Source organism: Fistularia commersonii, chromosome 31 (assembly GCF_037954325.1).
Source record: "Fistularia commersonii isolate RoL2024-O1a breed Wild chromosome 31, RoL_Fcom_v1.0, whole genome shotgun sequence".
NCBI lineage: Eukaryota > Metazoa > Chordata > Actinopteri > Syngnathiformes > Fistulariidae > Fistularia > Fistularia commersonii.
Window position 1 is genome coordinate 6874364 of NC_141314.1, and position 22057 is coordinate 6896420.

At 48.4% G+C, this 22057-nt stretch overlaps 4 protein-coding genes across 6 annotated transcripts; 1 reads left to right on the forward strand and 3 right to left on the reverse strand.

The window, feature by feature from the left end:
• Positions 1 to 515: 515 nt before the first annotated feature.
• On the reverse strand, positions 516 to 5125 carry gpr137 (G protein-coupled receptor 137). Its single transcript, XM_086178533.1, has 8 exons — positions 4994 to 5125; positions 3458 to 3907; positions 3185 to 3234; positions 2414 to 2654; positions 2174 to 2323; positions 1590 to 1715; positions 1282 to 1400; positions 516 to 1190 (listed from the first exon to the last, which is right to left on the reverse strand). The coding sequence occupies exons 2-8, from the start codon at positions 3836 to 3838 to the stop codon at positions 1094 to 1096; spliced, it is 1164 nt and encodes a 387-aa protein (XP_086034659.1). The 5' UTR covers positions 3839 to 3907; positions 4994 to 5125; the 3' UTR covers positions 516 to 1093.
• Positions 5126 to 5281: 156 nt separating this feature from the next.
• On the forward strand, positions 5282 to 15013 carry pld7 (phospholipase D family, member 7). 2 transcript variants are annotated; one of them, XM_086178528.1, is made up of 12 exons: positions 5282 to 5479; positions 5910 to 5993; positions 8646 to 9608; positions 9702 to 9889; positions 10826 to 11000; positions 11073 to 11187; positions 12200 to 12327; positions 12436 to 12639; positions 12744 to 12883; positions 12976 to 13141; positions 13219 to 13318; positions 13763 to 15013. In XM_086178528.1, the coding sequence occupies exons 1-12, from the start codon at positions 5360 to 5362 to the stop codon at positions 13963 to 13965; spliced, it is 2586 nt and encodes an 861-aa protein (XP_086034654.1). In that variant the 5' UTR covers positions 5282 to 5359; the 3' UTR covers positions 13966 to 15013. The 2 variants fall into 2 exon arrangements, with proteins under 2 accessions (XP_086034654.1, XP_086034655.1); XM_086178529.1 differs by lacking the exon at positions 5282 to 5479 and adding an exon at positions 5640 to 5765.
• Positions 15014 to 15166: 153 nt separating this feature from the next.
• On the reverse strand, positions 15167 to 16446 carry smim19 (small integral membrane protein 19). Of its 2 annotated transcripts, none has more exons than XM_086178536.1 (3): positions 16209 to 16446; positions 15829 to 15953; positions 15167 to 15464 (listed from the first exon to the last, which is right to left on the reverse strand). In XM_086178536.1, exons 1-3 carry the CDS (start codon positions 16328 to 16330, stop codon positions 15376 to 15378), a joined length of 336 nt encoding a protein of 111 aa, XP_086034662.1. In that variant the 5' UTR covers positions 16331 to 16446; the 3' UTR covers positions 15167 to 15375. The 2 variants fall into 2 exon arrangements, with proteins under 2 accessions (XP_086034662.1, XP_086034661.1); XM_086178535.1 differs by having other exon boundaries at positions 16197 to 16446.
• A 632-nt stretch (positions 16447 to 17078) lies between these two features.
• Positions 17079 to 22020, reverse strand: fam199x (family with sequence similarity 199, X-linked). The gene is made up of 8 exons (XM_086178532.1): positions 21925 to 22020; positions 21135 to 21313; positions 20159 to 20378; positions 19838 to 19996; positions 19580 to 19741; positions 19138 to 19321; positions 18928 to 19031; positions 17079 to 18825 (listed from the first exon to the last, which is right to left on the reverse strand). The coding sequence occupies exons 2-8, from the start codon at positions 21299 to 21301 to the stop codon at positions 18652 to 18654; spliced, it is 1170 nt and encodes a 389-aa protein (XP_086034658.1). The 5' UTR covers positions 21302 to 21313; positions 21925 to 22020; the 3' UTR covers positions 17079 to 18651.
• Between the last annotated feature and the right edge of the window lie 37 nt (positions 22021 to 22057).

The following is a 22057-nucleotide window of genomic DNA, read 5'->3' on the forward strand; positions in this document are numbered from 1 at the left end:
ACTGTTTGACTGAACAGGCAGCGTCACTGCTCTGTCCATCGGGCCACGCCTCCAGCAGCAGGAAGGCTTTCCTCCAGGTGCTTCCATCGAATGCATCAAGTCAATCCTTCATCACGGGTTCCTGTAGGAAAGCTCCGGAGACCCGTCAGGCCGGAGGTCGGCCATCACAGCAGGATTTTTCTCCTAATGCGTGGATCACGGCAAGCCGATCGGGGGCTTAAATGATCCCAATTTTAAAAAAAAAACCATCTAGTTCTGTCTTATGTGTTTTACCGCCTTGGTTTAGGCGTGCTGAATAAGATAAATCCAAGAATACGTTAAATAGAAAACGCAAATATTTCAGAGTGTGTATTCATTCCTCTCTCACAGGAGGTATTTTAGGTTTGCAGCAAAGCGTCTCAACCTGGGACCAAGTGAGTTGTCGGAACTGCATTTATCATGTGAGCACGAGACTATGCTTGAAAAAAAAAAAAAAAAAAGTGTGTGTGGAGCGCTGTGGAAAAACTTCCTTCGGGTTCAAACATGTTGGGTTTTTATTGGTCATCTTTCTTACACAGCAAATAAACCCGCAGGCGAGGGACTCGCCAACCAATAATTGCAGCTGTTTTTTTTTTTTTTTATAAAATAAGTTAAAGTAGAAAATAATTACATGTGAGGGGATAAGGGGAGCTAAAGCTACTTCAAATATTGCAAAGTGACACTGTTCGGCAAGAGAAGGGTCAGGAATTTGACTGATATGTCTGATTGGCCATAGTGTTTTATGAGCCAGTTAATGGTGTCCAGCCATGCCGGCATGGGAGAAATGCAAACACAAGCAGGACAGGCGCCGGTCCGTACCTCCGGGCCGCTCGGACCCGGCGGAGCTTCGGGGCTTTGCCCACGGCTTCCCTTTGATCGCCATCGACTGGTTTTTAAAACGGTTTGTTCAAAAACTAGAAGGTGCTTCTTCCCTATTGGTGGAGGATTTCCTGAGGTTTCAGTGCACGACACAGACAGACTTCCACAGGGGCAGGGCTACTGGCCTCGGGCTGCTTGTCCTCGTCCTTGGAGCGACGGCAGACGGGCGACTTCGGCCGCCACGCAGCGGCGGCGCTCAGTTCTGAGGGGTGGAGTAGAAGGAGTGGTGCTGATGGGTTCGGTCCGGAGGGTTGCTGGGAAACAGGAGCGGGGCTGTCTCCGAACCATACCAGCTGCAACAGAACCAGAGGAAGAGCATCAGGCGATGACCGGACCTGCCGTGCACATACACACACGCTGTGCAGAACATGAAGCAGGACGCACCTGGAATGCAAATGGGAATTCCGAGTCCAGGGGAGCAAGCCGTCATCATCACTGCCTTGAGGATCATCGAAAAAATAGGGTCGTGGGAGAATCCTACTGGTGCTGGACCGGGTGCTGACCTGCAGGACCAACACTCAAGGCATTAGCTTCATCTGCGGTTTCTACAAACACATCACACACACATATGCAAGGAGACGACCAGCCAAATGGTGCTATCATCCTGAAGGTTACTCAGATCTTCATCTCATCTGTGTTTTATTTTTTATCTCACTTTGAACTTTAGGAAAGTTACACGGCCGGAGACACACCTCTTGAGTGGGCCGGCGAACTCTGAAGATCAGGATGAGCAGACCCGTGGGCAGGAGCTCCCAGATGAAGAGGATGGCGCCGAACGCCACGTAACCCTCGTCGCCCAGCTGACTGTGCAGGTCCGCCTGGGGACGGACAGGTGAGTGAAATCCTGAGGGTCTCTCAGCTGAGACAAGGCAATAACGCCAGCCAGCAGCAGCGGTCACATTCGCTGCACCCGCTGCTTTCCACTTCAATACGGAAAAAGAGGAAATGCACGCGGAGACGCACCACGTGCAGGCTTATGCTGAGAAGTTTCCAAGTCTGTATCAAAAAAATCCATTATTCACACAGAGGAAACCTGAAGCTCTGCGTCACTGATGCAAAGGACATCTTTGGTCCAGATGTTCAACATGAGGAATATTGAACAAGCACTCCGTTAGGCGCCGTTTGAAAGATCTCTTGACAAAATGTCGGACACAACGTGGATATTTGTGTGTCCTTCAAACTGAGAAAATGGCAGATGTGCACCCTCCGTCCCTGGAGATGCCGGAGTACAATCATAACTTCAAACCACTGCAATGTCAGTCTGGTTAAACTGTACCTGGTCGGAGACGTTGTACCAGTTGAAGTTAAAGGACTCCACGTGGTGGTTCCATGACACCATGAGCACGGTCAGGTTGTAGCAGGCCCGGCTGGCGAACAGCAGGATGACGGCGGCTCCTAGCGCCACTGTGCGACACACAGTGGTGCCCTGCACGCAGCGGTGCACAAAGAACACCAGACTCAGAAAACAGCATGTCATCGGCATACTAGTGTAGGAGGTGCAGGAGGCTGAGCCCACCTTGCTGGTGAGATAGGGACTGGTGGAGCGGGAGTGTCGCGTCAGAAGCAGCAGCAGGGCAGCCAGAAGCACCGCGTCCAGGATGAAGAGCAGGTCGTTCACCACGACCCGGACCAGGACCAGGATCCAGGTCCAGTCCCCGGAGCCCCCGTCGCTGCCTCGGTCCCCGAGGGCGGCGCAGCACACGTTGACGCAGAGGAAGACGGCACACAGCGTTCCGTACAAACATCGTGCTAGCCTCCTGCAAAGCAACACACACACACACCATCACAAAGGATGCAGAGGGAGGTTCACCCTAATCTCACTTGGCTGACTGCCGTTTCTCTAAATGTGGCTCAGCTGAGGGACACACACACACACACACACACACACACTGCCGGGACATTCTTTTGTTTCGCCAGACAAAGGTTTGTGTGTGTGTGTGTGTGTGTATGGACCAGACGGTCATTCTCTCAAGGTGACACCAAAATGCTTTTACACATCCAGATTCTTCTGAATTCAGGTGATCAGGTGACCACATTACAGGTTAAGACCTCCTTTAGCGTTCCATCCGTCTCCCATCCTGTTATGTTTCAGAACTCCGCTGAGTTGTAACTAATGTTATATGAGGTGAAAGTCTGATCGCACACACCGAAGCAGTCCTGAGGGAGGTGCTGCACAGCATACTGCACCCAGGGCCATGTAGATAAATGGGATCTGCTCTTTCAGAATGAAGCCTGAGATACAGCGCTCACTGTAGCTCATTCTGTTTTCAAGCTGGTATTTACTTACAATCCTCTGTCCACTCCGGAGTTATACATCTCTCTGGCTTTGAGCAGAACCTGCAATAACAGGACAAAAAAAGTCAGGCTGAATGTGACAGCTTTCACACGTGACCTTTCCTTTTGGAGTGGAAGTTCCCGCTGACACGAGGAGGAAAAGTCCCGTAGTTTTCGCAACATAAGGGGATCACCGCTGCGCGTCACTTCTGTGTTGACATTGCTTCACCCAACCTGGAGCAGGAACCCGCCCTTCCCCCCAGATCTCCACACCCACGGGTCTCACCTGGGTGAAATACAAGTTAATGAGGCTGAGGGTGAAGAACTGCAGACAAACAGGGAAGCAGTACAGCAGCCAGTAGACTGCTATGGGCAGGCGGTTGGCCTCCAGGGCGTTGCAGAAGTAAAAGGAAAACAAAATGGTGCGCAGGGCGGCCCACAGCAGGCACAGGAACAGGAAGGTGCTCTGGTAGCTCCATCGTTTGTGTCTGTAGAGGAAGAGCAGCCACAGCTGGGCGTAGACCACCAGAAAGAGGCCAGCGTACAGGACTGTATAGAGGACGGTGAAGCCCAGCTGGACCGAGGGGGGGACGGCGGGGCGAAGGGTGAGGGGGGGAAGCGGGGTGGAGGAGTTGGGCAGAGTCGCCGCCGTGACCGGAGCGTCCATCGGAGTCCAGGCGAGACTAACGCTCCATGATGACCGGGAAACTCCAGAAGCCTCTCGTGGCTGGAGATTCTGGTGACAGAAAACACACAGATGAATTCAGACAGCCTCCCTGCAAAATGTCAAAACATCTGCTCCAATGGCCAATCAGTAAAGTGTGACGAAAAACTAAATCGGTAGAACATCTCCACAAAGTGCCGTCTCATCAAATAAGCTTCTATCCTACTTCTTGAATCTAACAAGTGACCTGCAAATGTCCTCCTGTGGTTTCCATACAAGATGAATCGAATGCAACGTCCTTTATATGGCATAACATGAAACAACGTTCCAAATATTTACACACGCTGCAAAAAATGATCCGGTAACTGGGGAAATGTGGTTAAAATTGAGGAAATACCGCATTTTTACATCATGTGTTTCAAATATTAGTCTTTCAGAGGAAAAAAAATAGACTTCTCCTTTCCTGCCAAGCTTAGCAATATATTGAAAACGGTTCTTCTAGTTATCATGGTTTGCATTCAGAAAATTAAATATAATAAAAACACATATATAGTAATTTTTTTCTAGCTCTTCCTTATGGTGAGATCACAATAAATAAAATGTTGAGATGACAATCCACAAAAAACATTAACACTCGATAGCCTTAACTTTGACACTTTATATTTTATTGTATTTCTTATTCTCCCTCCTTCCAATTATTATCTTTTATTGTTATGTTTTACTTGAAACTCTGGCACAGCAATTTCCTTCGGGATAAATAAAGTGGTTCTTATCTTATCTTAACGTTAATTTATGAATCAGTGTTTTGCTTGGGGATTTAAAACGACCACACGCTTCTGTCAACAAACGAATGCAGCCAAGAAAAAACTACCCAACAGCGGAAACTTGAAAACCGATCCCAGGTTTTGAAATTCACACCAGACTGTTTGTTTTACTGTTTAAATCAACCTTTGACACTTAGCGAGAGATAAAAGCGACGACAACAACAACATTCGACTACAGCCGCTTATTACGAGCGAGCTAACACCGGCTTAAGCTAGTCGCTGTTAGCTTTATTTAAAAACAAAAACCACCAGCAATTAGCAGACAATTTCACCACAAATAAACGTTAAAAATGTATGTTTAACCCATCAGAGATTACGATCGTCGACGACAGACCTTGTTTTGAGGGCGATCCGCAGGTACATCCAGCAGAGCGACGCTAATCCCTCCACTTCCGCAGCGTTACCCTACGTCATTGTCAGTGGGCGTGGCCATGGAGGCATTTTGAAATTTCAACCGCCAATCAGATGCAGACAGGAAATCGCGGTTTGTTCAATTTGTTGTTTCTCCTCGCCCCTCCCCCCACCCTCCTCCCCCGCAAGCCGACAAAATACCCGTTAATTGACTTTCAACGGTGCTCCAAACGTTTTTATTTCTTTCCTTTTTTTAAAAAAAAAAAAAACTTTTTTTTTTTTTTCTTTTTAATCGGCGGGTAACCGCAACGCTCCCCCCGGGAGTGTGACCGGCACGCCGCCGGGGACCATGTCCATGCTACTTCGCTCCAGGAGAATTCTTAGCTACGCCGGGAAGGAAGAACCACGGGAGCCGGGAGTGGAGCCAGTGAGGAGGTCGACCCGCCTGTTCGGGAGAGTTACGTACGAGGTGGGTATTTCTAGGCAGGGCTCCCCGCCTCCTCTTCCTCTGGTGCCGACAAACTTCACAGCCGGCCACGTAGCTCGCAGGCTAACGTCAACGGTAGTTACGCTAGTTCCTTCCCCCTCCAAAAAACACCATAGGGGCTCCGAGAAAAAAACTTCTCTCGTCATACGCGCGCCATATTTACACTTTTAAAGAATTATTTTCGATCTCGGTTGGACTGCCGAGGCTTTATTTTCCAGCAGCGAGGCCAGAACCCCACACCTTTTAGGTAGCAAAACACCGTATCATGGTAAGTTTTGGACTTCCGGTTTAGTCTGCTTCACTCCAGCCTAACCCCCCTCCTCCTCCTCCTCCTCCTCTTCTTGTTTCTAACGAGTCTTATTGCATTATCCTCCCCCCTTATCCCCCCACCGCCCCTTTGTGATGCTGTCAGGATTTCGATGAGTCAGACTCCGCCAGGAGCCTCGACATGGAGAGAGACGCTCATCTCCCGGCCGAGGAAGACGCAGAGCCAACGGTAGGAGACCATCTCAGTCGCCTGCAGGACCCAGGCCATGTGTGTGTTTGTGCATGTATGCATGTTTGTGTGTGTGTGTGTGTGTGTGTGTGTGTGTGTGTGTGTGTGTGTGTGTGTGTGTGTGTTGAGCTTATCAGCATCATTAATGATCAGCCAGTTGCTGGCTCCTTACGTCTCTGTGGTTTTCAGTTGGGTGGGCGTCCCGTCGGGACTGCAACTGCTCTCAGGAGGAACACACACCTTCCTGGTGTTGGAAATCTTTCTCCATGCCATTAAATTTTCCCCTCCTACCTCCTTCACCTCTACTTTATTCACCTCCCTTCACTTCTATATTTTTGAGGCACCGTGGAAGAGCAATTTTGGAACCGAACATTTCTGGTTCAATTTCTGGCTCCTCCTAGTGTGTCAAAGTGTTGTTGAGCAAGACGCTGAACCCCTAACTGCTCCCCGGCACTGGTGGATGGCAGTCTACTGCTCATGGTTCATCCATGATGGGTTAACTGCAGAGAACGAATTTCCCCACGGGGATAAATAGAGGAAAAATTATTATTATTCTCAACCTGTACCTCCTTTCCCGTAGTAACCCCATTTTTCCTCCCCTATTGGCTCCTCTCATCTGCAAGGAGTGGTCGCTGTTTATTTCCTTTTCCTCCTCCTCTTCCTTATTGACAGGCGAGGATGGGTGAATGGATTCTCGACCGATATAACCCACAAGCCCTCCAGCTTCTGGAGCGAGGCTGTATTTTCCCCTGTGTTTTCCCCGTTCTACCAAAACCCAAAGTGTTGTGTTTCCTGAATGATCCCGACAACGTCTGATAAACTCATTGAAATAGGTTTGTAATCACTGTTGAAGAGACAACTTTCGCCTTTGCAATTCCGAAATGGTTGTATCTTGTACTTCCTCAGGGAAAGCATATATTTCATGATCCGCCTATGTGTTTTATATAAGCATATGAAGCCAACCAGTGATCTGTTAAATCAATTGGACTCAAACGTAAACCGAATCATGGAAAACATTTCCTTACCATGAAAGAGTGCTGGACTGTCTTATCAGTATCTTTTTTTTCCTCATTTTATGAATTACTCTGGTAAAGCATTGATATTATCTTTTGATAGAATATATATTATATTAGATAAAAAAATAGCAACCCGTCAATTGGTTGAAAGGCTAACATAACTTTATTGTCATAATACATGCACAAGTACAAGGCAACAAAAATGCAGTTTAGCATCTAAACAGGAAGTTGAGGATACACAGGTTCTACAGTACATAGACTGCCTTCAGTCTATGTACTGTATGGTAAATTCAGTGTCCACACTATATTGTCACCCTCTTGAAATATTCGCCTAAGTCATTTTTTTTTATTTATTTATTTTTTTTTTTTTTCCAAAAAATGCTTCTTTTTTGCCTAAATCATCTCCTCATGATGCTGACCACCTCTGGCAAAATTGCCTACATCCTCAGTTAAACAGATTGTGCCATTCTGCCCCTTTAGTAGAAACTGCCTATGTCAAGAGTGCGTCAAATGGTTCAGTTTTTTGTGTTTCGTGAAAAAAACGACTTAGGTGATTATTTTAAGAGGGTGACGATATTCAATATCCATGGCATATGCAGTATTTACAGTATATACAGAGCACACTAAATGCAGTATATACAGTATTTACTCTATGTAGACTACAGCATATACAATGTGTACAGTGTTTGCAGTTTCTATTGTATATACAGTAAGTAATGCACTGGTTAAAATTTTCTTGACATTGCTGTATGAAAGTTCATCTATAATCAGTGTAGGTGGAGACCATGAACAAATTTCACTACATTGCCAAAGAACTCGATGTATGTGTCTGTTATTTACTTATTTGTGAAGGTTCCAACATATCATTATTATTATTATTATTTTGGGATGTCGGTCTCCAAAAAAGTATTTATTTCGATCTCTTAGAATCTTTTCCTCCTAATTTCGAGGCTGTGACCCCAGAAATCAGGTCGCATGGGGGGGGGGGGGGGGGGTGACCTCACACAGGGAAGTTGTGTGTGTGTGTGTGTGTGTGTGTGTGTGTGTGTGTGTGTGAGAGTGACATCACAAAGACTTGATAAGTGACAGGCCAAACCAAACATCTGATTCCATTCAGGGTCTGTGAAGCAACAGCGGCTTATGTACGTGCTGTGAAGGAGAGGGGTGTGATGTCACACAGAGATGCTGAAGTGACATCGTTTCCGTCTCTGTAAACACAACGAATCAAGGCGAAATATCGCAGAGCGGAAAAGGTCGGCGTACGGGACAAATTCAAAACAACATTGTCATTGGACCTCCATGGATTCTAGTGGCTGTAAAGCACTGAAGAAGATTTCACATTCCCACATGGACTTCAGTCAAACGGGAAGCTCTGAAAGGCAGCGAAAAAGAGCTCAACGCACATTCAGTGTAGCTTAAACAAGCTCATGAACAACGCTGGGATCTTAAGTCATGTCATGAGAAGGGCGTTGTTTTCTCTTTGCTAGACAGCCGGTACTCATTTGAAAAGGTGTGGCCGCAGGTATTCCAATCTCTGTTGTGCTCCGGATGTCTTCAAGGTAGCAGGCGGCGGCATTGCTGACGGATACGCTGATTGTACTGCCTTGCGACTGATTTGTTCTCCTTTCCTCCTCAGAACCTTAAACCTTGCAGTGTTGTGCTGGACCGCCTCAGACTCGAAGACAAGGCTGCAAGGAGAGAGCAGGAGGAAAGGGAAGACATGAACCGCAGAGGCGCAAAACCAGTCTCTCGGATTCCTACTTTCCATAAACGCCCGAACAGCTCCAGCCAGAGTGCTGAGCCGTCCGGCGCTAAGAAAGATTCTCCCGTCCAGTCGGTTCACGCTGAGAGAGCTGCAAGCACGGAATCGTCAAAGCCCAGGCCGCCTGACGTTAGAGAGAAAGGACCCCCGCCGCCTTGGACCCACGTGCCTGAGCCTGAAGATGAATCTCACTCCCTGGTCAACACCATGGAAGAACTGGACGGGGGCCCTCGTGGCTCCATGTTCTTCCCCTCTGCCCAGCAACCGTTCCTCATGGCAAGCCGCAGGCCTGCCATCAGACTAGCAGCAGCAGCAGCAGAGGATGAGGAAGATGAGGAGGAAGAGGAGGAGGAGGGGGAGGAGGTGGTGGAGGAGAAGGAGCAGATGGAAGAAGAAGAACAGGAGCTGAGAATAGACTCTGAAAAGATACATGAATACTTGATAGCTCCTCCCAGCCACGAACCGCAGGAAGAGAAAGTACAGAAGAGTGGACATTTTACGGCGACCGCCTCGGGGGACAGCGCAAAGTCAGAATGTGCGGACTCCACTCATGAGAATGAGGACGAGACCATCATGGACGAAGAACCGCCATGGAGCATGAAGCCTATATACACCTTCGAACAGAAGGACAGCATTTCATCTTCGGATGTGGATTACGAGGAGGATCTGCCTGCGGAGAAGCGCGGAAACAGGGTTTCCCTGGAAGTGAAAGAGAAGCGCAAGCAGCAGCTCGAGCAGCTGGGGCACAAGGATCACTCAGGTGCACCAAATGACCAACCATCCTTCGCTGGAGAGCCAGAAAAACCCACCAATGCTGCGTCCATCAAGTGCAACCAGGTTAGTGATTCTGGCCTCAGTCGAGATCACCTGCAAGGGACTGCTGTGGAATGACCTCATGTCTGTTTTTTTTTGTGTTCTCTTCTCTCACAGAGGTCACGGTGCTCCTCCTTTCTGCTCTCCTGCTTCCTACCCATGACCATGCTGCTCCTCAGTGGGGTCGGCCTGCACGTTTGGCAGTACGGGCTCCCCTTGTCCGTGGAGCAGCTTGCCACCCAGCTGGAGCTACACTGGCTGGAGGGGCTGGGCGTCGTGACCAACTCCTGCAGCCGCGACTGTCGGTAAGACATTCTCAAAAGCCAGCGCGTCTCCGATCCAATATGAGGCCCGGAGCAGCAGAGAAAAAAATGGTTTCAGATAAATCCAGACTATTCTAGGCACACCAGTGAATTCCAGCTTCCTCCAAAGCAGTGCATAAGTTATATTTTACTTAATCAGTAACGTGAGAGTCATGTTGGCGTGACTCAGTGATTACAAACAGACCATACAATCAGGACGGGTGTGTCAAATCTAGTGACCTCTACTGGGAAAGGTTGAAGACTGCAACCATGCGCATCATCATCATCATCATCATCATCATCATCGTCATCATCATCATCATCCTACCAGCTGAGCCCACAGCTCTCTGCAGGATCATGAGAGCCATCACTTCTCCAGCGTCACACAGCCCACACCTGTTTGGGGTTAACCACAATCAGAAAAGGACCTGCGAGATTGTTACTCTGTCAGATGGGAAGAAGCTTGCAGCTGTCCAGGGTTGCACCATTTGCCTTTCCACCTCCATGCTGATGCGGCTTCCTCCGTTAGATAACATCTTTGCAGGATGACCTATGAAACCCGCTTCAATTTGTGTGTCTGACTTTTCCCTCCGTTGGCTGTAATCTAATCGCAGTGATGCTGAAATATCTGTGTCAGGGTAGCAGTTTGGACTGTGAGGTCTGTCAGGGCAGCAGGACGCTTATTTTCCAGGTGGGGGTCAGATTGGACAGCTTCATCATCAGCCTGTGGAGCATTAGCATGAGCAATCCTCTGTGCAGAGGCATCCCTTATGTGTTGCAGCTAGCTGAATTTCGTGTGATTTTTCAAGTGGTGTCATGCTAATGCTAATGCAGGTTTCATCCAAAATCAGTTGTGTGAGTGTGTGATAGAGCCACAGCTGATTGGACACACTCCCATCCCAGGTTGAAAGTGTGTACTGACGCAGTGTTCCCCTCCAGGGTGGAGCTGGTGGAGACCATCCCCGAGGGTCTGGAGCCTTCATCCGAGAGGAGCATCGCAGACAGCTGGCTCCACATGCTTGGGAAGGCTGAGAGCTCCGTCCGCATCGCTGCCTTCTACCTGACGCTGCAAGGGGACAATCTGGAATCCGGAGCCGATCCCTTAGACGCTCTGGTGGGTATTGTGGCACCTCCACGCATCCTCAGCAGGTTGACATCTAATGACTTTTCTTCGTCCTTCTGTTAGGGGAGAGAGGTCTTTGAGCAGCTGAAGCAGCTCCCGGCCAGAGGCGTTAATCTCCAGATCGCCGTTAACAGCCCGCAGAAGTCAACCCAAGACGCATCGGAACTGGCTGCAGCAGGTAGACCTTCACTTTTTGGACGCTGTCCTCAGGTGTCATGTTTTGGTGTATTTCAGGTCGATGGTAGTAGGTCATGTCACAGAAGTATGTTAGACTGGTGCAGGACATGTATGCTAGCTGTGAGACAGTGGTGCGATGGGCTGTAGGGGTAACAGAAGTTCAAGTATGAGGTGGAGGTGGGACTATCAGGGATCAGCTCTTGAGCCCCTTCTTGTTTGCAGTGGTGATGGACCGGCTGACAGATAGGGTTAGACAGGAATCTCCATGGACCATGATGTTTGCAGATGACGTTGTGATCTGTAGTGAGAGCAGAAAACAGGTTGAGGAAAATCTCGAGAGGTGGAGGTGTGCTCTGGAAAGGAGAGGAATGAAGGTTAGTTGCAGTGAGACAGTATTTGTGTGAATGAGGGGAACCCGGGTGGAACCGTAAGGCTACAGGGAGTGGAGATCAAGAAGCTGGAGGATTTCAGGTACTTGTGGTCAACAGTCCAGAGCAATGGAGAGTGTGGAAAAGAGGTGAAGAGGCGGGTTCAAGCAGGTTGGAATGGATGGAGAAAAGTGTCAGGGGAACTATGCGATAGAAGACTTTCAGCCAGAATGAAGGGAAAGGTGTACAAGACAGTGGTGAGACCAGTGATGCTGTATGGCCTAGAAACAGTTATGAGGATGGATAGGATCGGGAACGAGTCCATCAGAGGAACAACACCTGTTAGATGTTCTGGAGAGAAGGTCAGAGAAGCCAGACTTAGATGGTTGGGTCATGTACAGAGGAGGGGTAGTGAATATCTTGCTCGACGGATGCGAGAATTGGAGCTGCCAGGGAGGAGGGAAAGAGAGACATCAAATAGAAGATTTATGGATGCAGTGAGAGGATATGAGGGTAGTTGGTGTGAGAGAGGAGGAGGATACAGAGAAAAGGGTGAGTGGAAAAGGTTGTTTCACTGCGGCGACCCCTGAAAAGAGAAGACGAAAGTAGAAGAAGAAGGTTGTAGGTCATGTCATCTCTCTCCAGGTGCAGACGTCAGAGAGGTGAACCTGCAGGCCCTGACGGGAGGCATCATCCACACCAAGCTGTGGGTGGTGGACGAGAAGCACCTCTACGTCGGAAGCGCTAACATGGACTGGCGCTCTTTGAATGAGGTAAACTCGCACGGCGTGCACGTTCGTCCCTTCATGGGTTTTTGCTTTGTCGCTTATGTAGAAGGATGAGGGGTTTCAGACAAGATGTGTTGTCCTGTGCTGGTGAAGGTGAAGGAGGTGGGCCTGTGGGTGGAGGACTGCAGCTGTCTGGCCAAGGATGCCGCTCGCATCTTCGACTTGTACTGGCTCGTCGGCGGGATGAAGAACGGCTCCCTGCCTCCCTTCTGGCCCAGTCGCCTCTCCGCCCTGTCCAGCTCCAAGGAGCCCCTGCAGCTGACGCTGAATGGCCTCCCGGCCCAGGTCTACCTGTCTGTAAGTTCACGTCTCAGGCCCGAGGCAGCTCAAAGTAGAAACATCTGGTACCTCCAGTCCGGTCTTGGTGTGGAGCGGGCCTCACTGTCTCCGTCCTCCTGCAGAGCGCCCCCCCGCAGATCTCCGCCCGCGGCCGCTCTGACGACCTGACCACCATCCTCTCCGTCATCGCCGAAGCCCGGAGCTTCGTCTTCGTCTCGGTGATGGACTTCCTCCCCCTGTCCAAGTTCAGCGAGCCCCCCAGGTGACGACGTGACTCCGCGCACCGATTTGAAAAGTTGCGTTCCCGACTCTCCGGTCCTTCTCTAAAGCGGTGGTCGCATCTTCCGCTCTCAGGTTCTGGCCCGCCATCGACTCGGCCCTGCGAGCCGCCGCCTACGACCACAAGGTGAAGGTCCGCCTCCTGGTCAGCTGCTGGCCCTATTCTTCCCCTGCCATGTTCACCTTCCTGCGCTCCCTGGTGGTGCTCAACAAGCCCCACATGGACTGTGACATCCAAGTGGTAGGTGTGGAGACCGCGGGGCGTGAAAGGGAATCACCTGGAGTTCCTGTGAACACCGGGCGTGTGTCTCTGTGCAGAAAGTCTTCACGGTGCCTTCCACGGCGGCGCAGCTGCAGATCCCCCACGCCAGGGTCAACCACGCCAAGTACATGGTGACTGACAGAGTCCTCTACATCGGTACGGAGCACGCTGCCTTTTTCAGATCGGTGGATGGTTGTATGTCTCTAGAGATGTATGGATGAGAGGGTGAATCAGTGTGTGCACAGAGGGTGGATGGTTGTCTATATATAGACATGTGAATGAGAGGGTGAATGGTTGTGTGTCTCCGTATGATGTGAGTGAATTGTTGTTTAAGTGGGTGGTTGTTTTTCTGGGGTTCTGTGATGGACAGGTCCAGGCTGAACCCAACTGAATGAATGAATGAATGGATGAATAAGATACTACAACAAGCCCATTGGAGGATCATCTCCAGGCCTCTCTGTGTTTGCTGATAATTCCTTTCAGTTTGTGTGTTTCCTTACACTCCTCCTGCAGCTCAGTCTTCACCTTCTGGAGGCTCCCAGATGACCCGAAGGTCAGGCCTGACTCTGAATCCCCGCTTTTCCTCCCTCCCGTCCACAGGCACGTCCAACTGGTCCGAGGATTACTTCACCCAGACGGCCGGCGTGGGCGTGGTGGTCAACCAGACGGGATCAACGCCAGGGGATGACTTGCGTAGCCTGCGGAACCAGGCGGAGGAACTCTTCCTCAGGGACTGGAACTCGGAACACGCCGCCGCGCTGTCCGCCGACGACGCCGACATCTGCTCTCGGGCCAGACGCTGAGGGGTTTGTTTGAAAACCCCCTAAAGAAACAAAACACTGCTTCATCTCAGCTTCTCTAATGCTATCATAGCTTTCTGGCCTTTGGATGCAAACGGCAGCCTGTCCACTGCGGGCTGTACACAGCCCTGTACATAGTTGCGTTTTTATATTAAGTTTAGGAAAAAAAGCTTATTTTTATACTGTTCAGGTGCTTGGTTTTATTAGTTTTTGTCTGAGGTTCAGCCAACTCGCTCTGTAAGTCTGCTTCCTGCCTGAAGCAATCTGTACACATTTCCAGAAGAGCCTGAGGGGGTGCCGGGTGTCCGCAGGCACCGCACTTCAATAAGGAAAGAATTCCTGTAGATACCTTCAGCTGACCGGCAAACACCTGAAGTTTGTCACTGTGTGTGTGTGTGTGTGTGTGTGTGTGCGTGTGCGCTGCCTTTTAAGACTTTTTTTTTTTTCCTCCGGTGTTCTGTCCTGACAGAGCAGCCATGTTTGTTGTCCACCTGAACAGAAAACCCATTAATTTTCCTTTTCCCAGAGTGAGGGAAAGTAATGGGACAGAGTAACCCTGCAGAGACAACATGCACACGTATGTGCATGTTAAATGGCCACGATAAATGGTCGGGTTTTTAGCTTAGTAATCCAAAATCAAGTTAATTGCTAAAGGAAACCTATCAACTCCCACCTCTCAGTAGGACAGTAATGGGACCTTTTCTGGTGGGGGATTCTTTACATTTTTTATTTATTTATTTTTTTTAATGTTTTCATTTGAATTCTTCTCCGCCCAAAAAGGAAAGCGTGAAAAAGACACAAAGATTGGTCCACAATCAACAATGGCATTCATCCTTGTCAAAGGAATCCATGTATTCCAGTGGGGCTGCGATGGAAGCTGCTGTCAGAAAGAGGACGGTTCCAATTAGATTGTCCAAATAACATGGTGGCGACTGGCAGTCGGACACAATCGCTAATATCTTTCCAGCTCGCGTTGCTCCATCGGGTTTTTGTCTCATCTGGTTTGTCCAGCTTGTCTGCTTTTAAGTGTGAAAAATAAATGATGCTGACCTGAATCTCACCTGCATTCCTACTTAAATTCTTACGCTGCTCTAGTTTGAACTGGAAGGTCTGGATCTGCCTCGGGGCGGTGGTGAAGCTAGAAAGCGAATGTGGACTTCTGGAGAGGTGAAGAATCCCATCGACTGAAACCACCAGCTCCTGAAGCACATATTTATTTTCACACTGCTAACTAAAACACACACACACATCTACAATGCCGAGCTTAGAGGATGGCAGTGATTGGTGAGTATGATACAGTTCTTGGGTTGACCCTTGACTTTCGTCACATCCACGGCTTTTCCCATCGGGTCAGATCTGCTCCGGGCACGGCGGCATGGGCGTGTATGTCCTCTGTTGGCCCACAGACGGCCCTCATTCCATGGAGAGCTGCACGCTGTCCGACTGGCCCTGCTGCTGCTGCTGCTGTTGCTGATGTTGCTGCTGCTGCTCAAACTTTCTGGCTGGAGGAGAAGACGGACAGCTCGGGTGAGAGGGGGTGATGGATTCACTCCAAAACACTCCCAAGGACCAACGGTAAGTTAACAATATCAAGGCTTCTCTGCAGCACAGTTGAACTTGCGTACACAATGCATTCACCCAGAACACAAGTGTGAGGGGGAAAAAACTGACCTGATATCATGAGAACTATATATTCAAAGCTTTAACTTGCAAATATGTCGGTCGTTTTAAGATTTTTTATAACAATAGCTGAAATGAACTTCTGTAAAAGCTGTTCATTCTCAATCTGGATGAGAAGCTCTAGAATGACCGAAGTGACTGCAGGGAGAAGCAGCTCTTGAGATCTTACGGTTTGGAGACACTCACCCAGGGAGTACATCTCCAGCTGCTGGCGCAGGCGAACCTTCTGCAGGCTGTCGTAGAAGTTGGGCTCCGGGCTGCTTCCGGCGGCGGGTGGCAGCGTGAAGATCCGCATGATCTTCCGCTTGTTTCTGCGGTGTAACCGACACGATCATGAGTTAAAAGCGAACAGAGAAAAAGAGAAGTTAGCCGCCTACGGAGCGATAACGGTTGGCCGTAAAGTGGGACGAATCGCACCGATGCAACTCGACCCTCTGCGTTTGTGGACCAACGGCGAGTTTTTATGCATGACGTGAAAAATCGCACACGTTCACAAAATACGTGATTTTTGCTTCGGGGTTCGGCGCGGCTGTAAAAGATAAATGGCAGCTCACTTCTTGGCGTACATCAGGAGGCCGAAGCTGACCAGGATCACCAGCAGGTACACGTTGGTGGCCTCATTCCACGCCTCATGCACGGAGTAGTCGATCGACGCGGGCTCGTTGCCCAAAATCCCGTGCGCGCCCATTCGCGCACGCGATTCCCTGCAAGATTGCGGTGTCTTATTTTAGGAGTCGTATCAGAAGAACTGCGTCCTTGCGCGCTCCTTCATAGCTCCGTGGTGTAAACATTGTGACGTCACGGGAGACTACTTCCGGTTTCCGGTTCCCCTGCCCTGGAGGAAGTTTGCCCCGTTTTTTTTTCCACAGGCAACACGCTCGATCTCAACCCCCTCGCTTTTTTTAGACTTTCATTTTAGGTAATTGAACGATTTTTTTTTTTCATTCAAATTTTGTAAATAGGAATTTTTCAGATCATAATGCCGCAGTTAAAAGCATTTTTATCACTTGAACTTTTTTCTCTTTTTACATTTTATTGTTTTAGCCTTCCTAAACGGTTTGAGAGATGGTTCTCTGCTCGAAGGGGCGTATACAGAGAAAATCTTATTTTAAGAGGAATTAAAATCAGAGGAAAGGAATCTCGTTTTGAGAAAAGTAATAAGAAGTGGGTCAGTTTTATATTTGGATTAAAATTTTGGGTATTTCAAGATTTAAGGCCTGATATTTATTTAAAACATTTTTGGCAGATAAATTGAAGGGAATAAACAGAAAATAAGCCAATTTTAACTAGCTGACCTATACGAGTTTGCTATAGGATTTTAGAGTGTATTACCACCCCCTATCGATGTGATAGTGACATTAACAAAATCCCATTTTCCAATTCAGTCAACAGAGAAGTGTTATGACATCAGGAAACCACCAGAACTCCCCTGTTCATTTTCAACCATGTTTAATCAGTTATATACCATCAATTTTCTGCAATCACATGGCATTTTTATTTACACAAATAAATTTGTCGCATCACGACGAAGCACGTTTTTTTTTTCTTTTTCTTTTTTACTTTTAAAATTCTCAAATAGTCAAATATTCAAAATAGAGTTTTAGTAATTCATTACTACAGTATACGTAAAGCTGCTTTGACATGATCGCCGCGATAACATAACTTCATTGGGAGAGATGTGAGAGGAAGCTCACAACAAAACACGTTACGGAGAGCAGGGTGTCCGAAACACTGTAAGCTGGACAGAAAGAAAAGGGAGGGGAAAACAAAGATACCTCAGGTGACTCAAAATTCTGAAATGACACAACAGAAGAAATCCAGCAAAGGATGTTAAAACGGAGCAAAGTGAACGGCAAACTGATGTTTCCGGAAAACCCAGTCGTTTTCAGGGGCAGAAAAAAAAACGCCACAGCAGTTGTAAACTGGTTTGAACGCTCACATCTTTGTAAAGTATCATTTCCACCCGAGACATCCTCTTTAGTGGACAACGTGAGGCCGAGGCGAGAAACACAAGGTGGAACTTAAGACAGGGACCGACAGAGACGATGGACAAACTCAAGTACGAGACAAAGCAACTTGATTAGTCAGATATTTTAGCTCTTGAGACCAATTACTTCACTACCATGTCATAATATATACAAAGGAAACCCCTTAAGTTAAGCCTTTAGAACCAGGGAAAACTTAAAAGCCAGTGGTTATTTATCATATATTTACAAAACACACGTGTGCTTCAAGGGCGTATATATCGATGGTTAGTTACTAGAGCACACAGTGTGTGTGCAGGGTGGTGATTGAAACATGCAGGGTTTCAGTGCTCCCTCTAGGCCTTGAGAGTGAAATGGGACCACAACACTGAGCAGATAGAAAGACAGACCAGCTTGCTTCCACTCGACTGAGAACCCATTTTTGTCAAGCGCAGAGTTAATGTGTTCATCCCCAATCACCAGTTGATGAAATGACTCAGTGAAGTAAAATAATGAGATTGGCTCTCTCCTGCAGTGTTTCCCTCATTGTCCTAAAGGACCTGAACCACCCACTTGTCAGCACACTTTTAAGTATCATGTAGGAGCTCAATATGACTAAAGCACCCCCCCCTCCTCCATCCCCCTGGACTGTACAGGATGGTGGCCTGAGCTGAAATCCCAGCAATTTAGCGTTTTTCAGGAGCCCGATCTGTCCTTCTGTCCGCCGTGTCTGTATTAGTCGCATGATGTATGCGGTTTCCAGCATCTAAAAGCTATCTTCAAGCTGATTATACTGAGCAGAATGTGTCACGTCGTGCCCATGTGCAAAGGTCTTGGTTGTCATGGTAGCAAATGCAGCCTGGAATCAACTATGGCATTTTTAGCATTAGCAAGCAAAATATGAAGCTATTATTCTAGAAGCTCTTGCTACTTATGAGCGGGTTAGCTAACGCATGCAGCGGTCTGCCTGTGGCTCTACAGACTCGGTGTTAGTGGCGGGGCGGTGCGGGCAGGCGTAGAGGGAGCACTGATTGGTTCACTGGTGTCACATCAGTATGTCCAGGTCGTCGCCGTGGTCGTCCTCCTCCGTCACGCGCAGCGAGAGCACTTCCTCGTTCAGGAAGAGGCCGCTCAGGCGCTCCTTGCGGGCCTGACGCTGCTCCTTCAGCTGGCGCTTCCGCAGGGCTTTCTGCTGGAGCTTCCGCTGCTTGGAGCGTTTCTGGAGTCATTTTGAGAGGGGGGGGGGGGTCAGCGTTTTCACAAGAAAAAAAAACAACAACTTTTGATGCAAACTGGATGAGGAGACAGTTCAGGGGCTTACTTTTGAGTCTCGTATACGTTCAGCAGCACTAGAGAGGTTTCCATCGCTGTGGGCTCTGCTAATGTTGGTGGCACTGCTTCCGCTGCAGGCAGAGGCTGTCCCTCCTTCAACACAACAGTAATCTGTCAGGACCAACAGGACCTCCAGTGTACAGCGATGAGGGCCCCGCAGGCTTGAGAAGCCGTGCTAAGCCATCACACAGTATCTTACCGGCGACAGAGTTTGAGGCGGTGGAGCCGGTGGAGGAGCTGGCCGAGCTGACCATGCTTGCGTTACTGCTGCTGGCTCCGCTGACGCCCCCGGTGCTGGCGCTGCTGTGGCTGCTCCTCTTCCAGCCCTCTCTGGTGCTGGTGGCCCTCTGCCTCGGGCTGTGCTCTCTGATGTAGTTGCGCACCTGGCAATGAGAGGGGAGGGGGGGGGGGCGTGCAGACGGAGGTTTTCACACACTAATACCACAGAACGCAACTACTTGCCCAGGTAGTTTGTTCAGAATGGCTGTGACAAAACTGAAACTTGATGTATTAAGATGAGAAAGTTACTGGACCAGCTGGTATTCATGGCCTTCCATATCTTTAAACCATACATCTATTTATTCCTCATGAAGATCGTAGAGGTCAAACCCTCCACAGAAAGTCCAGGTGTTTTTACCCACCTGCTTGAGTTTCTCGTCAGTGAGACAGTTGAGCTCGATGATGAACTCGCTGTCAGTGGGAGAGATCTGAGCCGAGGGGTCGATGATCTTGATGATATCCAGCTGCTCCCTCAGACCCATCTCCGTGCTGACCTTCCGACTCAGGTACTCGATGTACTCAACCTGCGGGCAAAAACGCACACCGAGTGTTAATTTTTCTAGATCACGGTAACAGTGACCGCCAACGTATAAGCAGAGAGACACGTTTGTTTTCGGTACCTGCTCATCGTTGGTCATGGCACTCCAGGGTAGCTCGTCCAGGTTGCGGTGAGGATGAGGCTTGGGCTTCCTCTTGGAAAACAAACAGGGTGAACTCGGCACACTCGGGATGATGTCAGACAGGACATCGCTGCCACTGGCAATGTCACTCCCTGGCAACTGTAGGATGAGACGTGATAAGGGTTTCATTTCGACATAACAAAATAGCCTTTTGGGTCACTTGAACGTCAAAATGAATATTTAATAATCAGCCTGTCATGACTGCCTCTTGCTTGAACTGAGGCCTGAACAAGAAGCTACGGTAAAAGACTGCCGGCCAACCTGCCACTCAAACTCGCTGTCAGACCAGTCCCAGTAGGTGCTGATGGAGGATGACACATCGCTGCAAACGCTGCCCTCCGGGAACAGGTCCAGAGAGGTCAGCTCCTGGTCGTCCAGCAGGGAGTAACAGTCATCTTGGTCGCCCACAGACACGGAGGAGAAGAGCTCCTCACTGCACTCTGAGCTGGCCACGCTGGTGCCGCAGGAGGTCAGGTTCCACCTGAGGGAGCAGTTGTGTGAATTCTTTTTTGTTGATGGACCGATCATGTGGTTTCAGCTCTCATGTGATGCGATCCGAAAAGAGAAGGAAGCACATCTTGTCAGGTCAGTTGTGATTTACTTTTCAAAAGTTGGCTGAAAAGTCAGAACTTTTGCAGACAGGATTTCAGCATCCATTTATTCAGCCATCAAAACACCTATCATTTGTTACTTCTGTTGAAGGATAAAACCATGTGAAAAGTCGATCAAAATTGAGCAGAAAAGTGTTTCAAATTTTGACGGTACAATTATTTTGGCCCATGAAAAAATACTCAAAGCTGTCAACTGATTATAAAACAATTGAAGAAAATCATACAACTGGGCTGTGATTCATCCCCGTTTGTTAAACATGAAAAAAATATATACATTCATTGATGTATTAAGAGGGGGATAAAACGGGGACTCTCATACGGCTGTCAAGAAACTGGGAAGTGAAGGCTTCCTTCCTCTGTCTTCCCTTCATATGAGTTTGCTAGGTGAAGCTGCCAGTTTTCACGGCACCGGCGTATTACAGTTACTGGGGGTCTTACAGGAAGATGGATCTTTTGTGACCCATTCTTTCACAGGGATAATATCAGTTAGCGTAGCTGCTGTCTGTTTGTGGACATGTCTGTCATGATATAACTTTCCTGATGATTGTTATGCACACAGCTAAGTTCTGCCCGACTCTCTTTATCACCCAAAGATGGCATTTTTGAGTGTTCCATCACTGCTGTACCTGTTACTGTGGAAGCGGTGCAGAGGGTCTGTCCGGTGACAGGATGACAACTGACAGCCAAAGTCGCTGACATCCAGGGTTCCCACATCGCTGAGATTGGCCCTCTGGGAGAGGAGAGGGAACGGCTCCTCGGGGGCCAAAAACTTCTCATACAGAGAATCAGACATGTCTACTCGCAGCTGAGAAAGAAATAGATGACATAAAGATCAGGGCAAGGATACATGTATGTACATATATCTATATATATTTGCCTACATGTGTTTCATGTGATGGTAGCATGTGAGTTGACAATTGTATTTTGTATAATCACCATTTACTCCATTGACACCCATGATATCTTCATTTAAGATAACATTTAACGAGTAAGCAGAAATTAGATAGGCCCTATGTTCCTGACGCTGACAAGCTGTTTAAGAAAAACATATATAACAACTGCTATTGGTAATTGCTGGCACTAGATGTCACCCCACTTTAAACATTTTTTTAATGATTCGTTTTCAATTTCCGTTTTGTGATATTGAAAAGCAGGTCTGTCGCCAAAAATTGAAGTAAAACATACTTTTCTTAAAGTTAAAAGTTAAATGGAGATTTAAGTTTGCTCGTTAGCTTGAAACAACGCGAGCTGACGTTGACGTTAGCTTAGATGCTAACGCTTCAAATATCCACGGCGCCCGCAGGAAGCTTAAAATGACACTAGACTCATTTTCATCCTAAACGGTATGAATCTGATCTCTCTAATACGCGGTCGAATGTGTCATTTAACGCAAATCCCGATGAAGAAAACACCAACCTTTTGTCATTTAAAGAGCGGGTATTTGTGCCACCACCATTTGCAAATCCCCTGTTTTCTTCCCCGGATGAGATCTCAGCTGTCCCCGCGAGACTCACGGGAGCGAGAATGTGGTCACGTGACCGTAACGCGG

What these genes read in the sequence shown, in the direction of transcription:
- smim19 (XM_086178535.1), bottom strand. Translation starts at nt 16,330, where the DNA reads ATGGGCGCGCACGGGATTTTGGGCAACGAGCCCGCGTCGATCGACTAC. An exon ending in CTCCTGATGTACGCCAAGAA is followed by an intron (nt 15,954 to 16,196) that starts GTGAGCTGCCAT and finishes GTTACACCGCAG; the next exon opens with AAACAAGCGGAAGATCATGC. An exon ending in GCTGGAGATGTACTCCCTGG is followed by an intron (nt 15,465 to 15,828) that starts GTGAGTGTCTCC and finishes CTTCTCCTCCAG; the next exon opens with CCAGAAAGTTTGAGCAGCAG.
- pld7 (XM_086178528.1), top strand. Translation starts at nt 5,360, where the DNA reads ATGTCCATGCTACTTCGCTCCAGGAGAATTCTTAGCTACGCCGGGAAG. An exon ending in AGGAAGACGCAGAGCCAACG is followed by an intron (nt 5,994 to 8,645) that starts GTAGGAGACCAT and finishes TTTCCTCCTCAG; the next exon opens with AACCTTAAACCTTGCAGTGT. An exon ending in CGGCCCAGGTCTACCTGTCT is followed by an intron (nt 12,640 to 12,743) that starts GTAAGTTCACGT and finishes GTCCTCCTGCAG; the next exon opens with AGCGCCCCCCCGCAGATCTC.
- fam199x (XM_086178532.1), bottom strand. Translation starts at nt 21,301, where the DNA reads ATGTCTGATTCTCTGTATGAGAAGTTTTTGGCCCCCGAGGAGCCGTTC. An exon ending in ACAGCGAGTTTGAGTGGCAG is followed by an intron (nt 19,997 to 20,158) that starts GTTGGCCGGCAG and finishes CTCATCCTACAG; the next exon opens with TTGCCAGGGAGTGACATTGC. An exon ending in AACGTATACGAGACTCAAAA is followed by an intron (nt 18,826 to 18,927) that starts GTAAGCCCCTGA and finishes AAATGACTCCAG; the next exon opens with AAACGCTCCAAGCAGCGGAA.
- gpr137 (XM_086178533.1), bottom strand. Translation starts at nt 3,838, where the DNA reads ATGGACGCTCCGGTCACGGCGGCGACTCTGCCCAACTCCTCCACCCCG. An exon ending in GTCCCTATCTCACCAGCAAG is followed by an intron (nt 2,324 to 2,413) that starts GTGGGCTCAGCC and finishes CGCTGCGTGCAG; the next exon opens with GGCACCACTGTGTGTCGCAC. An exon ending in TTCGCCGGCCCACTCAAGAG is followed by an intron (nt 1,401 to 1,589) that starts GTGTGTCTCCGG and finishes TTGGTCCTGCAG; the next exon opens with GTCAGCACCCGGTCCAGCAC.